This window comes from Corylus avellana, chromosome ca3, assembly GCF_901000735.1.
Source record: "Corylus avellana chromosome ca3, CavTom2PMs-1.0".
NCBI lineage: Eukaryota > Viridiplantae > Streptophyta > Magnoliopsida > Fagales > Betulaceae > Corylus > Corylus avellana.
In genome coordinates, this window is record NC_081543.1 from 11,944,858 (window position 1) to 11,959,002 (window position 14,145).

General features: G+C 34.7%; 1 protein-coding gene across 5 annotated transcripts; it reads right to left on the minus strand.

Annotated features, from left to right (window-relative positions):
- Positions 1–48: 48 nt before the first annotated feature.
- On the minus strand, positions 49–11,985 carry LOC132175258 (inactive poly [ADP-ribose] polymerase RCD1-like). 5 transcript variants are annotated; one of them, XM_059587138.1, is made up of 8 exons: positions 11,742–11,985; positions 9,150–9,262; positions 6,632–7,871; positions 5,387–5,628; positions 4,780–4,838; positions 3,621–3,806; positions 3,390–3,485; positions 49–347 (listed from the first exon to the last, which is right to left on the minus strand). In XM_059587138.1, exons 3-8 carry the CDS (start codon positions 7,747–7,749, stop codon positions 258–260), a joined length of 1,791 nt encoding a protein of 596 aa, XP_059443121.1. In that variant the 5' UTR covers positions 7,750–7,871; positions 9,150–9,262; positions 11,742–11,985; the 3' UTR covers positions 49–257. The 5 variants fall into 5 exon arrangements, with proteins under 5 accessions (XP_059443121.1, XP_059443119.1, XP_059443116.1 ...); XM_059587136.1 differs by having other exon boundaries at positions 4,780–4,877; positions 9,150–9,256; positions 11,742–11,983; XM_059587133.1 differs by having other exon boundaries at positions 4,780–4,877; positions 11,742–11,983.
- Positions 11,986–14,145: the final 2,160 nt, after the last annotated feature.

Here is a 14,145-nt window from a genome sequence, read left to right on the forward strand (position 1 = left end):
GGAGCCACTCATCATCGGTGATATCTGTGCAACTCAAGCCAGGAGACAAATACCAAGACAAATGAAAGATCAAATAATCCACCTTCAAAAATAATATCCACATTTGGCAAACATCACATAGCCCTAGTTCAAAAGCTACAACACTTGCCCAAGTCCCATGTTCAACTCTAAAAAGACACAGATAGCCTTGACAAACAAAAAAACGCAAGCTGCTAGCAGTTAACAAAGCTTTCAAACCCATCATAGCATTCACAACTTCATGTCGACGCATTTATGTTATCAGCAACCTTTTCTACATCAAGCATTGGCTTTGGCAGTTCCGGTTGACGCCTAGATTCCGATGGTACCTGCATCAGCCAGCAAGCTACATTAAAAATTGGAATTACCCTCACGCAGTATATGAAATCAAATTAATGGACCTTTAATAGTGGCTCAAAAGGCTGCATTTGACACTTTGGAAGAAAATGCACAAATGACCACTACCCTTGTATGTTATCTGTGATCTCTTGTAAACTAAACCAAGTCTCAGCCATAATTGTCCTGTAACTTCAGTCCTTTGCAACTAACCAAAATCCCTTTCAACAACATCGAAGAAAGGATCAATTACAGCATCTACAGCTGAATAGGTTACGTCGAAACTGGGTCACCGGCCTTCATGGGCAATGTCCATTATGTGGCACACCACTGCCATTCAATCAAAAAGGGAAAAAGACAACAAAAAACAAGAATGCTCTAGTTTACACCACACAATGACTTTATACAGCCACCATAGGACCAAATGTCCTCAAAACGCTTTTTTTATATTCAAATTCAAAAGTCATGCCTTTTAACAGCTTTTTTAAAATATAAAAAATCATAATTTTGAATCTTTTTCGAAGAGGTAGTCCTTAATCTCTGTTTATCTTCATACTTGGCAAGCATTAAAGACATAAAGATCATGTAATCTACTGGATCCAACAAGATATTGATCCAACAAAATGTTATTCAGTAGTACCACATTGTCACAATGTTACACTAGGTGTACTCAAAGGCAACCCATGTCAATACATCAAGGGCTGGCAAAACGGGTACGACCTGCGAACCGACATGAAGTTAATGAACTGTGGGTTTGATCTAAACAGGTTTGGGTTATAATTAGGTCACTTGTTTATGACCTGGTTATTTTTCGTGTCTGGTGGGTCAACCCGCGGGTTAAGCGGGAACCTGACACGAAGTTAACGAGTTGTGGGTTTGATCTAAACAGGTTCGGGTTATAATCGGGTCACCTGTTTATGACCTGGTTATTTTTTGTGTCTAGCGGGTCAACCCGCGGGTTAAGCGGCCGACCCACCAGACCCGTTAAAAAAAATAATAATTTTTTTTAAAAAAACCCCTAAACTAACCTAAGTCTAACTATCTAAGTCTCTCAGACTCTCACAAGTTTCACTCTCTTCAGTCTTCAATCTCTTGCCGCTCTCTCTCACTGTCGCGCCGCTCTCTGTCTCTGAGCCTCTTTCTCCCTCTATTCTCTTCACTGTTCACTCTCCCACTCTCTTGCATATTGGAAGACTCGAATCGACGGACTCTCTAATTTCTCTGCACTTTACTTTCTTTCCTTGTTTCTGGTTGGTGGCTAAGCGCCGACAATTTGTTGCACATTTGGATATTTCGATAACTGTAGCCGGCAATACACATCTCGAGTGAGGTTAGTGTGCGTGTTTTTTGTTTATTTTTAAGTATTTTTTTGGGAGATAAAAAGTGTGTTTAGGAGTATGCGGGACATCATTGAGATTGGATGGAACTTTTTGCTGCCAGTCCATTTGCTTACTTCGTAATTGTATTATTCGATTACTTCGTAAATCCCATCATTTTTTAAAATTTTTTATTGAAAAGATGTATCAATGGCATTTGTATAATGTATTATTAGTACATTATTTTTTTTTTTTTTTAATTTTTCATTCAAACGCGGTGTGTCGTGTCAACCCGATATGACCCGGTTATTTTAAATGGGTTAGACGGGTCGTGTCGGGTTACCTGGCTGTTTTCTATGTCATAATCATGTCAATCCGCCAACCCGTTTAGCTTAACGGGTCGTGTATAGGTTAATTGGGTGGCGGGTCATTACGGGTCGTAATCGTGTCGACCTGCTAACCCGTTTTGCCAGCCCTTTATATATCTAATGGAACTCTTTGTTAATATTATGCTACTCAATAACTTTTAAGATTGATAACCTCCCATCTCACCATTGTGCTTGCGCATAGGGTACAAGCAACTACGGTCCTTTCATACTATTTGATTTTCCACTGTAAGCCTCTTCTCGAAGGTAGCTGCCTTAATAAAAGGGCTACATTTAGAATCACGAATTAGCATATCATTTTCTTTTCCAATGAAACAGCAACAGATCTCATGCTCAAATCAGTGTTGCAAATCAAACCCCATAGGAATCCTTATTTAACCAGCAAGCCCACTCGTCCCAAACCTTGCGCGAATATCAAACTCAACAAGACGCCAAAAGAGCTTATTCCTCTCCTAAGGAAACCACCACAGCTATTCACTAGTAAGCCCTCACTTAAAAACTACATTTTTCAGAAACCACTCCCCTCACCAAACTCCGATACATTCATTAATGCCCAAATAATTTAAATCCTGACAAAAACATTCTCAAAACCGACACACGTGAAGCCTACCAACAAATAAACCACACCAAAAACAACTACTAGCAGTTGACCTAGCTAGACCATAAGTATCCAACAAATAAATCATACACATAAAAGCCGAAACCCCTCCCAAAAGCACCTTAAAATTGCGACATGTGGCGTGAACCCATTTTTTTTAAAGCTAAACCGGTTTTTTAAAGCAAAATTTTTTAACCGGTTTTTTAGGAGTGAATTAATTAGCGTTAATTATATTTCAATAAAATCCAAATGTCATTAATTAGCGTCATTAATTGTGTTAACTATATTATAATCAATGTATTCTTCTTGCTAATTTTTTTTCTTTATACTGTTCATTTTAAATCATATATATTTATAGGAACAGAGATTTAATTTTTTTTATTTAAAGATGTGAGATATATTTTTATACGTCTTTTTAACTTATAAAGAAAAATGATGTGCTTAAATTTTAAAATTAAATTATAATAAAGAATCTCGCGCATAGCGCGGGTTATAAGCTATTTTGTCTAATAACTAAACCATTTCCTCGTTCAAAGAACGAGATGAAGTCAAATTTTAGAACCCTTCAAATACTTTCGTTTTCTACAAATAGAATTTCCACTGTCCACCTCATAAAAGCTCAAACTTTTGAATACCCATAATGAAAATACAACTTGCAATAAGTAATCACTGCATGGCCCAAGAGCACATAAAGAATGTTTCAAACCAGCTGAATTGCAGAAACACGACTCATACCTTGCATTGAAGACTCGTGATTGTAGCCCGCAACAAAGGATCTCCAACTATCAATCTCAAATTTTTGATAAATTCATCACGACCTATTTTCTTTGCCTGATAAATATTCAAAAAAATAATTACGTACAAATAGTAGAAGATAATTCAATAAAACAGAAGACTGGGAAGGAGGAAGAGCAGCCCCACCCCCAGCCCCCTGGGGAAGCAAAATATTAAAGTTACTATGCATACCCTGAACGACTCATAATGTGTATTAATTTTTTCCATATATGTAGGAGGAACTATATCCGAGATAGCATCAAACAACATGGTGAAAGGCATCCAAGCGGATTTAGGAGCTCTTGTAGTGCTTGAGGCCACGCTAGCAGCTTTCCCCCCAGATCTCCGAGAATCTGAATTTGGTTGACTTATGCTCTCCTAAGAGAGAACAAATTAAATTTGTCAAAGGCAGTTTCACTTGCAAATTTGCACAAAAAAAAACAAAACAAAAACAAATGCTGCAAAATCTAAAAAGAATCATCACCGACATCTGCACAAATAATCCCAACCACAAAGTAATTTAACTCCAGCATGATCTCTGTGAAAGCAAAGGTTACTGAAATCTAATACAATGGTTCAAAGATCAAATACATGCAATCTCCAATTTGGTCAAAAGTGTATGCTTCAAATATCAGAGGAACAATATGCATGGCAACAACCACCTAAAGCTAGGGCGCACAAAATAAGTACTAGAAAGATCCTTAGTCAAAGGGATTACAAGAGTAGAAAAGGTGCCTTTTAATCAAACACCTGCACAAATTTGAAACCTCGACCACAACAGAAGAAAAAAATATGACAGCAATAATTTTTTCAGCTTAAACAAGCAATCAAAGTAACAATTTTCAGAAGAAAATGGTATTTTAGATAAGTAATAATTTAAAAAACAAAATAGTTTATAATCAACCATCGAGAGAAACAATTTGCCACAGCAGACATTCATCTTAAAAATTAAAAACAACTACACACATACCACAAATATCTAGTTAACACAATGAATACAAGAGTATTATTCTTCACTTTGTTGTCATTTTTTTTTGTTGGTTTTTTTGATAATTTAAAGGCAAGCCTCTTTGCATAAAATTTTATAGCTGTCATGGTGCTTTCAACATAATACAAGTCACTTTGGAAGAGGTCTAGAAACTGACAAAGTGTTTCCTATCCACTCAAGCAACGCTTTCTCATTCTGGATTTCTAATGCATCCAAGTATTGCTCATTCTTGAATTTGTTGGTTAATATACCAAGTATAATTTTCTATTTAATTTATCAAAATAACCATATCTAATAACATTATAAAAATCCTACATAAGCACAAACGAAAGCAAGAACCATCTAATAAATTAAGACACATACCACATCAACTGCTGGAGACTCTAATCGTTGGCCATGAGGCACCTGACAAGATGTAATCCCTGAAACATCATGCTTAGTCTCACGTCCAATCAAATGCCCTGTAGGAACAACATAGAATACTAATGCTCAAGTACTAAAAAATCCAAGAAAAAAAATCATGGCATCCATCCGGCATCCGCAGAAGACACAGCTGGCTATCTCAAGGAACAGTAGTTGCAGTGATGAATCATCTCTTGAATGCAACAGAGCCCAACCAAGAGGAGATATCTACAATCCATGGATGAAGCTCTTTTTCCTAGAACTAAATACTTCTAAACTTTCTCCACACGAGTTTGAATCAGATATTGGGCAATTGATCAACTAGTTCAGTTCTGATCAATTGCATAGGTAGCGTGTCCATCATGTTATTTTTTTTTTATAAGTAATCGAGATATCATAAAAAGCGTAGGGGCTCCAGGTACACAGAGAGTATACAAGACAAGCCACCTAGCTAGTAGGAGCAAAAACACAAGTTATATAATGCAAGAACACGAGTTCCAACACTATGTCAGGGGAAAGTAAAATAATCATGAAACTAAAGAGCACAATAAAGGAATGAAAAATTCACCTTCAGCTTCGGAAGAGAACTTGAAACTGACAACAAATTCTGGAAAAATGTGTGTGTTCATATTCATAGTCCAGATTATATAAAACCTAGGATTTTGAAGATCATCCACTCCACTATCAGAGTATATGTCACTCGGACGATATTGTCTAGTTCCAGGATAAACAACCTCCATGTTTCCCATTATCACTCGACAAAATATCATGTGCTGTACCCCATTTTCGTCAACATCACAATGACTTGCACTGTAATCAAAACAAAAATTCAATACTTCTCTAATAATCAGCAGAATAACTAAAATGTAAATAGCAATATGACGATGACAATGAGAAATGACCACAAGAAGAAATTTTTGGTTTTTGTTTAATATGATGAAATAAAAAACAATCCATTAGTAGTGAATCCCATGTGTTTCTTAAGGAAATCAGCACAATATGCTCCCTTTGACCCACAGTAGATCAGGTAATTTTCCTTTTAAGTCACAAAATAAATGCAATTTCAAAGATGGAAGTATTCATCCATTTCACTCCTCATATTACTCTTAAATTTGAATAAGTTCATTTTACATTATATATTTTTTCAAAAAAAATTGAACCCACTTTCTTGGTTTATTTAAGGGCATTTTTTAGGAAGAGTGCCTGTTTCTTTAAAATGCATGTCATTTATCACTTTCCATTTATTGTGTGATGGAAAGAATAACAATAACAATAACAAAAAGATGAATAACAATCACATTCATGACAGGATTTTTCTATCCTCACAGTAACAGAGTTAAGCCATTGAACAAATAGGAGCACACCAAAAATGAAGGAATAGATGTCCAACAATATGAGGCTACTACAGCCTCTTGCTACTCATGGTCAGTTGGGTAGCCACAGCGTGGTGCAAGTCCTGGGGAGGCAACAACCCAGATTGACTCACCCTTAGCGAAAGAACCTTCAAAGTAATACAAAGGAACACCTACCACTATTAGGCAACTATACAAACCTTAATGTAGAGGAATACATTGCCAGATTTATTTCTCTTTTTTTTTTAACTGATAAAAGAGAAAATGCCAGAAGAAGAGGTGGCCAGCTGCAGCCAAGAAAGGGGACAACCCACAGGCCACAGAAAAGCCTGTGGAGGTTGCTAGCACACCATAAAAGTTTCCCTTTATGGCACAAAGTTCTCATCATTCTTGCTAAAAATATAAAATTTACTAATTCAATTGTATATTTTAATTAGTAGACTAGAAAATAAACTCCTAACCTGGTGTAAGGACTATTAGCAGCCGTAAGATGAACACCAATGCCATACATGGACTTAATTGTTGAAGGTCGACAATAACCAAGCCCATGTGTCATTACTGTAGGCAGCTCCTCTTTAGATAAAGGAAGCCAAGCATATCGAACATTTGCATCCCCACGACAATTTTTGGTTAGTTCTAACTGCTTCTGAAAAAGCTCAGAACGAGCTTGCATCAAAGAACTTCTTGAGAAAGGGCATATCTCAACAATGTCAACACTACCAAAAGCACTCATACTGGTAAGGAACATCTTCTGCACAGAGTCACAATCAAATTCATTTTCAGATACAGTGGCTGTGACTAAATCTGCATCCATCTGTTTATTTTCCTCAACAGCCTCATCAATTTTTGCAACAGGTTGTCTATTGCAACTATCCTCAACATCTGTAACATATTGGTTTGTAGCCGGTTTATCATTGATTTGGGTATGCTTAACTAGAGCATTTGACTCCCCACTACATTCCTCCATTCCATTTATTTCGATTTCCAGCAGCAGCTTGATCTCATGAGACCCATTGGACTCCTCAAACACTGGGTCTTGATCTTTCCCACTTTCAGGTTGAGAGAAATCAAAGAGCTCATTGTCATCCGCATAAGTTTCTGGAAAGAAGCAGCTGCCTGCTTGATCAATCCAAGCAATGGGTTGTCGTGAGCCTGTTTTCAAGTCCATCTGAAACATGTGCAAAAAGTCGAGCATAAAAGGATGCCCTTTTAACTTAACCTCCATAGCAGGCTTCTTTACTTGAAAATCTTCTCTAACCATATCAACAATATGCTGAGGAAAATCACTCCATTGGCCATTCTGATAAAACATTAAACGCTGTGGTGTTCCAGTTTTCTTAAAATTTGCATAGCATCTTTGTAAGGATCTCCCAAAATTAGACCCATAGCTCTTGAGCTTGCTTTTAGACCCACCCAATTTCCTACGCTTGCCAAGCTTATTTTGTGATGTATGCCATTGTGGTGACATTGTTGGGTTAACTTCATTCAAATATGTAGCAAACTGGGTTACACGCTTTCTTTTTGAGTCTCGCACAACTCTCCGATTTCTATCCAACGCCTTTGCGGTCTTTGCTTCCATTTCTAACTACTTGATCAATATCTATCCGCAAGTCTAAATCTAAAAGCTTAACTATACAAGAAAAGTACAACTCTAGAGCTTAACCAGTCAGTAACTGTACCATTTCAGATAATTGGCAAACCCTGAAAAGTAGAAACTAGTTAGAATATCTATTATGATGACATATACTATCATGTTTCTCAAATAAAAAAAACTTGGCATAAAAATGAAGTGATCGATAGACAACCAACATATATAAACCAACACAAATTAAACCAGCACCAAAATATTAGAGAATGTTTGTGAATTAATGAAATCTTGCAACAGATACAAGAATCAATAGACGAGACAATCCCCAGCAGCAATTTTATTTATTTATTTATTAATTTTTAAATAGGAGTATTTTGGAAATTTTGGCCTCCTTCATTAGGATTTTCCGTTAAATTCTAACAGAAATGTGACATTGCAAACTTACAGTTGAATACACTAAATTGAGACTTTATGAAGTTTAGGAGATGATTGCAAAAGCATTGAAAGTTTATGGGGGGTCAAGTGAAGTTCCCTCTTCTTCTTTTTTTTCTTTTTTTGTTTCGAGCAAGCACAAGGAATAAGAAAAAGTACTTGAATCATAGATTAATTCGTTTGATAAGTTATTTGACTTTATATCTATCACAATGGACAGTTTCCATGGGGCTCCACCCCCATCCGATGGATGGATGGTAGGACAAAGTGTGGGGGGTGGATTCATGGCAATGGGACTTGAGTCCCACCGTCACTAGGGGGGTTGGAGACCAATCCCCATCGGCCCCACCCTCTCATCTTTGCGAGGAGACATTGTAGGGGTGAAGAGAGAGAGGGACCCACCCCTTCTCCACCACCTACATCCCCATGGGCAGAGGGTAGGGTGAAGGGTGGAGGGTGGATTCATGGCTATGGGACTTGAGTCCCACCATCACTAGGGGGCTTGGAGACAAATCCCCACTGCCCCACCCTTTCCCCCCTTTGCGCGGAGACGTTGTAGAGGTGAAGGGTTCCACTCCCATGTGGCAAAGAGGCGAGACCCAACCCCTCTCCACCACCTGCATCCCCCTCCCTTTTCGTTCTTTTTCTTTTAAGTTTTCCCCTTTTTTTCCTTTACGTTTTTCTTTTTATGTTTAGTTAAAACTTTTTTTCCGTGTAGCAAGAAGATATTGACAATGACATAGATGTGCATGTCATGGTTTCCATTAAAAACAATAATGAAAAATGTACAGAGAAACCGATTTGATAACAATGCTTACCTAGGGCGTTTTGAGATGATTTTTGTACCCATGAATTAATCTAATACATACCTAAACCCTGGATATTAGTTTAATAGTTTTACATTCTAATAAAGAGATTTTACATACCTGTATAAAGATTAACCAAAAGAATACACATACCTAGCACTGCTGTTGTTTTTGATGTACATCTTCATGCTTTCCATTTAACTCTATAAAACTAAAGAAGAAACGCCACTTCCTTATTTACTCTACAGCCCGAAACAGCTCTGCTCCTAATAATAGCATCCATCCAATAATGTATCAACACTTAAATCCCATACAAGTGGACAATTTCTGTGACAATAAATAATGCTATAAACTTAAACCTATACTATCAAATATTAAAAAAATAAAAATGAAACTAAGATTTGCACAAAACAAACACCCAAAGCACATCTTCAAATTATTAACCCAAAACAGAAAATGCTAAGTTTACATGCTGAAAAAAATATAGATGACAAGGACCAGTAAAAACAAAATGACCAGCTTCAATTTTGTTTTCTATTTTCTGCTCTCAAAACAAATATGTTAACAAACAGCTCAAAACTCAATTCACTCCCCAAAACACAAAACAATTTGTATAAATCTATATTATTCTCTTGTTGTAAGAATATTTTTACAAAATACGTGCTTAACTTTTGAAGATGTAGCAGCTAAATTATTATTTAAAAAATTAGTAAAGCAATTGAAAGAATATTTTGACAAAACAGGTGTTTAACTTTTTGCAATACTAAGAGTTACCTTATTAATTTTTTATTTTTAAGAAAAGATTAGCGGAGAGCTCTTTTTTCTCACCTTTTTTATTTTATTTATTTATTTACAAATAAAGCTCCACATTTGTTTGGGTTTCTCGAGATAAGAGTAGGTGTTTGATTTCTCAGACACACTATATAGAAAACATTTTTCATATGTAAACCCCAGCAAGAAAACATTCCTAAAAACAGCGTTTACCTTCTTAACATGTCATAATACCTTTTCAATCCGAAAACAAAAAACCAAAAAACCAAAAAACAGAAAAACACAAATTAGCAAACATACCCTTTTCAACTATTTTCTATTCATAAGTCTTTGGCTCCATTTATTAATGCTTTTTAGATTATTTTTGGCTCCATTTGTTAATGTTCTAATATGACAGAAAAGCTAAGTAGTTTCGAGGATTTTATGAGAGTTTTGTGTTTTGAGTTGTATGTTAATGCCTTCATTTGCTAATTTTTTTAGAGGATGCTTTTTTATTTTTGTTTTAAAAAGTGTTATGATGGGACATAAAGGTGATATTAATTTTGAGTGTTTAGAGATATTTGTTAATGATTTTATTTGATAAGAGAAAATAAAACGGAGAGGAAACAAAGCCAATGTTTTTGTTTTGAAAATAGAAAACAAAAGCAACAATGGAAAAGCTTTAACAAACAAAACCTTTCTTAGGGATTGGGCTTGCAATTTCAAAAGGTGAAATTTAAAATTTTAAAACGCGATTTTTAAAAATGCAGTTAAACATTTAGGGTGCATTTGGCATTGCGATTTCATAGACAAAAATCTGCATTTTCAAAGGATTGAGATCTCCTAACATTTCTTTTAAATTTAAAATTCTCAAATTCATAAATCTCAGCTATCCATCTTATCTAAAGGTCTAAAATAAGACATGTTTCAGCATTTAATAAGAAAGCTACCCTCGAGGAAATATAAGTTTAGTAGCTTTCTCATTAAATGCTAAAACAAGACTTATTTTAGACCCTTAGATGAAATGAAAGGCTAAGATTTATAAATTAAAAAATCTCAAATTTAAAGAAAATTTTAGGGAATCTCAATCTATTTTCAAATCGAAGGCAATAAGTGTTTTTTTGAAAAAACACAATTTTAAAAGTTAAATTACAATTTTAAAGGACAAACCGCAATTTTGCCAAAAGCGTAGTTGTGATTTTAAAAATAAAGTTTTCAGAACACACAATTTAAAATCGCAACCAAACAATACTTAATTACCAATCACAAATTCAACATATTCGTTTTACTGAAGAAAAAAAAAAAAAAAAACCTCTTTACCAGTAACAAAACCAAAAAAAAAAAAAAAACGGATCGTGCACAAAAATCCGTGTTAGAGATCAAAAAAATACACGTTTCAGTGCAAACTTGAAAATACAACAATTTTTCTGCCAAAACACACAAATTTCAAGTAAAACAAATCACCGAAATCAATTCTAAAACTGATATTAGTCCACAACGATGACCCAAAAACTCGTATCAGTCGGAAACTGCCTCGATCTGTCCGATTTTAGCGAAAATCAGACTCCGAACACAAAGTCCAGAAAAATTATATTTGCAAAAAAAAAAAAAAAAAAAACAGAACGAAAACATTTACACATCAAATGCACGGATTTTTGTATAAAAATAAAAATACAACAATTCTCTGCAAAACATGAAAAAATTTCCAGAAAAACAAGAAAAATTTCACCGGAATCAATTCTGAGACTGATAAAAGTCAACGACGAGTCAAAAACTCGTATCAGCCAGAACCGGCCCCGATCTGCCCGATTTGAGCGCAAAAATCAATCTCCGAACACAAATGTTAAAAAAATTAAATAAATAAATAACAGAATCAAATCCATACATACAAACAAAAGAAATCGATTCCGGAACGCTTAAATCCCCGCCAGACGGCAAGAAAGAATAAATTTCGGGAGTCAAAGAGAGATCGAGAGAGAAAAACCAAAAAATTACCTTGAGAGAAGTGAAAGGTTTTGGAGATAAGGGTTTGATTTGGATAAACGGAAGGAGGCTCAGAATAAAAGCCCTAACTCAAAGGATACAGAGGGCAATCGGATGGATTTGGCGGATAAGACGGCGAAAACAAGGTGGGTGAGACTCCAGACCTTGAGTCGGCGGTCTTCTTCCCAGAAGCCTGATCTCCGAATCTATCCTCTTTCCTTTTGCTTGGACGGGACGAAACGCAAAACACGACTGGGCCCACCTGTCGATTATTCAAAGTGGGGGAAAGATAATGTCACCGAATAGCTTCGAAGCGTGTAGTCACAGCTGGGTTTTATTGGACGAGACAGGTGTACTTATCGTTAGAATGTGACAAGACACCCATATATTTTCTCTCATTAATATTAAATATAAAGAAATGCTAACGTATCTACTCCATCTTATAAATTTAATCGTTTAACTTTTTATAAAAAAAGTATGACGAAGGTTAGAAAAATGATTGAGATAAATGTTCTAGAATATCTCTTAAATATAATAGGATTATTATTAGAGCTGTCAATTTTTAACATAATTAGCGAATTCAAAATAAAATTAAAAGGTTATAGTTAAAGATATGATCCATTTAATTAAATTGAGCGGATTAGAGTTGATCTAATTAGTCTTAGACACATGCCCTGACATGACCCAAAATACGTTAACACAAATTAACACCCCTAATTATTATTATTATTATTTTGCCTAATATCTTATGAATTTTACAATTCAAAATTAAGAAATTGTTAAAAAAAAAAAATCGGAAATAAATAAATTATAATTTCTTAAATTATATGTTTACGTATCCAAGTAAAATATAAATAAACTATAGTTAACCTTTAATTTTGCTCTTTCCAACAAAGAAAGGACAATGATTTTTTTTTTTTTTTTTTTTTAAAGCAGGTACAAAGGAAAAGGTGAAGGAGAAAAAAGGACAATGGTATTTGGCTGTTTGCTTTTAGAAAAGAAGGAAAGGAAGTGAGCCCAACGGGAGGAAAGCTAGCAAGCAAGAGAGAGAGAGAGAGAGAGAGACGACATAATAAGAAAAAGATAAAACGAAAGAATTTCCACGAAGCCTGGTTGGGAAAATTTTTTTATATTATTTGGCACCTTCGGTGTGAATCTTAGGCGTAGGTAAAAAGAAATGGATTTACCCAATCTAAGCTTGTATGTATTTTCTTTGAGGTTATTTTTATTTTTTAAGTACATCAGAAACTATTATATGATACATACAAGCTTAGATTGATAGAAAATATCGAGGAGTTGTATAGAAAGGTTATACAAAGTTATATCCTATAAGTTTGGATTTGCTCATATCGATATTCGGCCTTGTATCCACTTTTCGGTCATTATAGATACAATTTTTAAATATTAAATCTTCCGTTATTTAAATTGTGTACCGTCCTCACCTGTAGTGATTTATCATTCCATGAATAATTGAAAAATGACTCATTGATCAAATTGAGAAAGATACACAAATAATTTGATAATTGATATCTATAATCATATAAATATATATATGCTTGTGGTTTTAAGGATAAAAACATAATTTAATTATACGAGTTATGCAGGTTAAGTGGGTTGACACGAATTTAACTCATCTATTAATCATGTCTAACCGAGTCAACCTATTTCGACTCAAACTTGTTATGCTAAATCAATAAATCATAACCCTTTCATTTTGTATCATGATCGTGTTGGGTTAACTGATTGTATCAAACATTGACACCTAATTTATGCATTTGACTCAACTTTGGCAATTACATTAATTGTCAATGTAATTTATCATTCACAATTACCAATCAAATAGAGCTCATAAAAGCTTTAGTTAATTTGTTAGCACATGCATAATTATAATTGTCCAAAACTTTCCATCTAAAGAGAGCTTCTTATAAACCCCATAAAAACACTCTCTATGTTAAAATTTGAGGAAATAAAATATAGAAATATATGCCAATATGGAACTAACCCTTGCAGTGTATTAAAGAAGAGAAATAATAAAAATCATTCTTTATTTCATCCTTCATCCATCTCCATACAATGGATAGGTGAATCCACCATTAAATTTATAGAATCCACACGAATGATGACTAACGAAAGACTTATCGATGCTAATCCATTAATGAGTGAGAGTTAAATGCTTATGGTTATGATCTAGCGAAGAGTGAACATAAACACTTATCGATGTTAATCCAATGAAGAGTGAGTTAAACATTTATTGATTATGACCCACAGTTGAGCGGCAATTAAACGCTCAACAATATTATTATGTAAATACCTACTATTATGTTCATGTATGCATCAACTTTATGCTTGGTTATAAACCGTTATTTTGCTTTGTCATAAACCATTGTTTATCATTATCATTTGATATCAACTAAAT